A 3,256-nucleotide genomic window follows, 5' to 3' on the forward strand; every position below is an offset into this window, starting at 1 on the left:
TCAGTGCCTCATTTTGTTTTTAACATGTGTTAACTTTAACTATTCCATGCTGTTTGTCAGTCACACAAATATGTTGATTTCAGACTTCTTAACCTGTAACCTGGACATCTGCATCAGCTTTAACCATATAAGCAGGAAGATGACCCCCCCCCCCTTCTAAACTTCTCCTCCAAAGCCCTGATTGGTTGAACTGCTTCTTCAGTCATCATATCGTGTCATGTTCACGTTACACTTATCATGTTTAGCAGTTTCTAACTTGCAGTCGTGCTCACATTAATATCCAAGATGTAATCCTCTGAACACATTGCTATTTTTAACTAAACTCTCTCATATATCCACCTTGGCACATTAGAAGTGCCTGAAAACCAACAACCATGAAAGCCTCGTGCCAGCCTTATCTAATAAAGCCATTCTTTCAGAGCTTTTTCAAACGTCACACGACCAAGTCTGCAGCCTCACAACCTGACATGCATGGGCATCTTCACACCCCTGACATCCATTCTACACCAAGTGAATGCAGCATCAGCACAACACCATACCGGACCTGTTTGCACTGCTGAGCAAAATCTGAGTTATAAACTGTAACTCAGACATCTTGGCTTTTACTTTCTTCTCAAAGACAATGAAAGAAAGTAAACTGCTCAAATTGAGAAATCCCATATGGTTTGTAACTGGTGTTAGGCTGTCCCTGTAGTTGTGTATAGAGCGAACAGGGCTATCTTATTATGGGATAGGAGCATTACATCCAAGCGTGCTGTGACATCTGCTTCCGTCTGACTTCAGCTATCAGCACTGAGAATTCATATCGCGGGTGAAGAGTTGAGTCCTGATTGCAGAGGTAAATCTCTGCGGAGAGGAGGGATACATCATGATGGCACACTCTGATCTCCTCTGCACATCTATTGTGGGACACGGCAGTCACGGCTGACAGGAGAGCAGGATGGGATTGAGCTGAACAGGCCACCACCTCATCTCACTGCAAACCAGCCACTGACACACACACACACACACACACACACACTCTGGGCTCAGAGGTGCTCTAGTTCACTGATTAGAATTAACTTTCAGCACTGACCTAGTTTAAATGCTTCCTGTTGTTTTGTATAAATAGAGAAAATGTCTTGCTCAGGCACATTAATTGCGGTGAGAGTTCATTGAAATGTAAATGTAGAATTCCAAAGGCAAAACAAAACCGAGGGAATCCCCCGTCCAAGTCACTGCTGCGAGAGAAACCCAGGGAACAACACAGTCATCCCAGCAGCATCCATCATGCAGTGTTAGAGGCAGCTCGATAATATATGATGCCAGTGTGATTGGAGAGCCACAGGCCAGCGGTGAAATAGAGCATACATAAAGTGCACAGCAGGGGGATGAACGACAGTCAACACAAGCTGCATGCAACCTTACTTAAATAAATGACTTTCTGATGAAGCTTTCAACCTGATGTTCTTCACAATACAATGGATAAGGGGATGAGAGGGGACTGGTCGACTGGCCCCAAACCAACAGACAGTGCTGCCACTAAACAACCCCTCGTCCTCCTCGTCACCGCTAAGTCAGATTCAAAGCTGCGTGTGATTCTGTTTGTGTTTGTTTCAGCGTCGTGCTCACATTACGCCTTCAGCTGCATAAAACAGTCATCTCCTCAGTCTGTCTGTGTACAGAAGCGCTAGTTGATGCAGCAGCCATGTTCAGCATGCTGTGCACTTCAATGTGATGATGATGATTAATGTTTGAATATGTGACGGCAAGGACTAATGATAAATGAGGTGTTGTGTTGGTTCTGTTGGAAAAGTTCATAAAAACCTTGAAATGCACGAAAAAAGTGTGTGTGTGTGTGTGTGTGTGTGTGTGTGTGTGTGTGTCCACATGCACTTTCCTTCGCTGTGGTTATGTCTCATGTCACAGACCTCTGATCCCATGTATCTGAACGTGCACAGGCATGCTGTCCTGCCCCCCCCCTCTGAGGGGACATGGGGCTGCAGGATGCATGAATATAAGACATCCACAGAGCAGCAATGCATTTCTCTCCACTGGTGTAAACCAACTGGGTGCACAGGTGGCTCCCCTGCACAGGTGACAGAGGACTGATGGGATGGATCCCACAGGAGAACCACCTCCACGCGCCACAAGCACGCGGACTGCGTTTAAATGTTGACATTTCTCTAGTTGACCTACATCTGAAAACAGCATCAGCTGTATGAAGCAGATCGTCACAGGAATCTGAATAACGGCTGTTTGGTGAGAGTTCTACACGACCACAGCAGAACCCGCTCCGGGGGCTGCCCTGCTGTGTGACGGCCAAACAGAGACAAGCATGCGGCATCAACCCACCTCTACAAAATAGAAACAGGGCAGCAGGCTGACACTGTCTTTGGTCAGGGTCCCCTTTTCTCTCGCAGACATGGTCAGGCCTCCGAATATCCAAACAGATCCAAGATGTGACGAGGGAAGAATGGCTGAGCTGTCAGGCGTCCAGCCGGGATCAGGAGCGCTCCATGCCGCCGAGTGCGGCGGGATGCTGAGGACGACAGCCGGCCACGACGCAGCCCACACCCCCGATACCCACACCGGCGCGGCCCTTTATCTGTGCTCGTGGGAAGCCCGGGGCTCGCTTCTGTGCATGTCGTCCGATGAGCTGTCAGGTGATGAACGGAGCCACACCGACGGGCTGGAGGAGGAGGAGGAGGAGGAGGAGGTGGAGGAGGGGGGGCAGCGCAGGCGCACTGAGGAGTAGCTGCCTGTAGCTGCCAGCGTACGGATGTGAGTGCTGCCTGTGACTACGGATGGATCAGACTGACTCTACGGACCAGAATGTCTCTTTCACACATTCTAACAGAGAGTCATGGCACGCTGGCACACGTGCAGCTGTCATGGCGCCCTGTGCTGCGCTCCCATGTCCACAGGTGTCCACCAGCTTCGTCCTCCTACAGCAGAGGCCGTGGGATTCAGTGTTACCAGTCATGTGAGGCACACAGGTCCCCCCCCCCCACCAGTGGGATCAGCAGCGCCACCCTGCAGCCACAGCAGCACACTTCACCTCAGGGATGTCCTTGGATCCACGCCGAGGGAAGATGTCATGTAAACCATATTTGGACCATTTAGGAAGTGACCATGTCCATGTAGCCTCAGTACCAAACAATAATCAAGTATTAGTTGAGTGTTTTCTACTCTACAGCTACAGTTCTCCTCATATTCACAGCTTTAATACTCTATATGAATATATATATAGTCATATGTACAGTATGATTAAACT

General features: G+C 48.9%; 1 protein-coding gene across 1 annotated transcript in view; it reads right to left on the minus strand.

The window, feature by feature from the left end:
- Positions 1 to 2,406, minus strand: part of LOC139221229 (phospholipid phosphatase-related protein type 4) — a 26,111-nt gene extending 23,705 nt beyond the window's left edge. Inside the window, exon 1 of the mRNA XM_070853147.1 lies at positions 2,335 to 2,406. Within this exon, the coding sequence (XP_070709248.1) occupies positions 2,335 to 2,406 (72 nt within the window). The remainder of the gene's footprint in view (positions 1 to 2,334) is intronic.
- Positions 2,407 to 3,256: the final 850 nt, after the last annotated feature.

Source organism: Pempheris klunzingeri, chromosome 21, assembly GCF_042242105.1.
Source record: "Pempheris klunzingeri isolate RE-2024b chromosome 21, fPemKlu1.hap1, whole genome shotgun sequence".
Taxonomy (NCBI): domain Eukaryota; kingdom Metazoa; phylum Chordata; class Actinopteri; order Acropomatiformes; family Pempheridae; genus Pempheris; species Pempheris klunzingeri.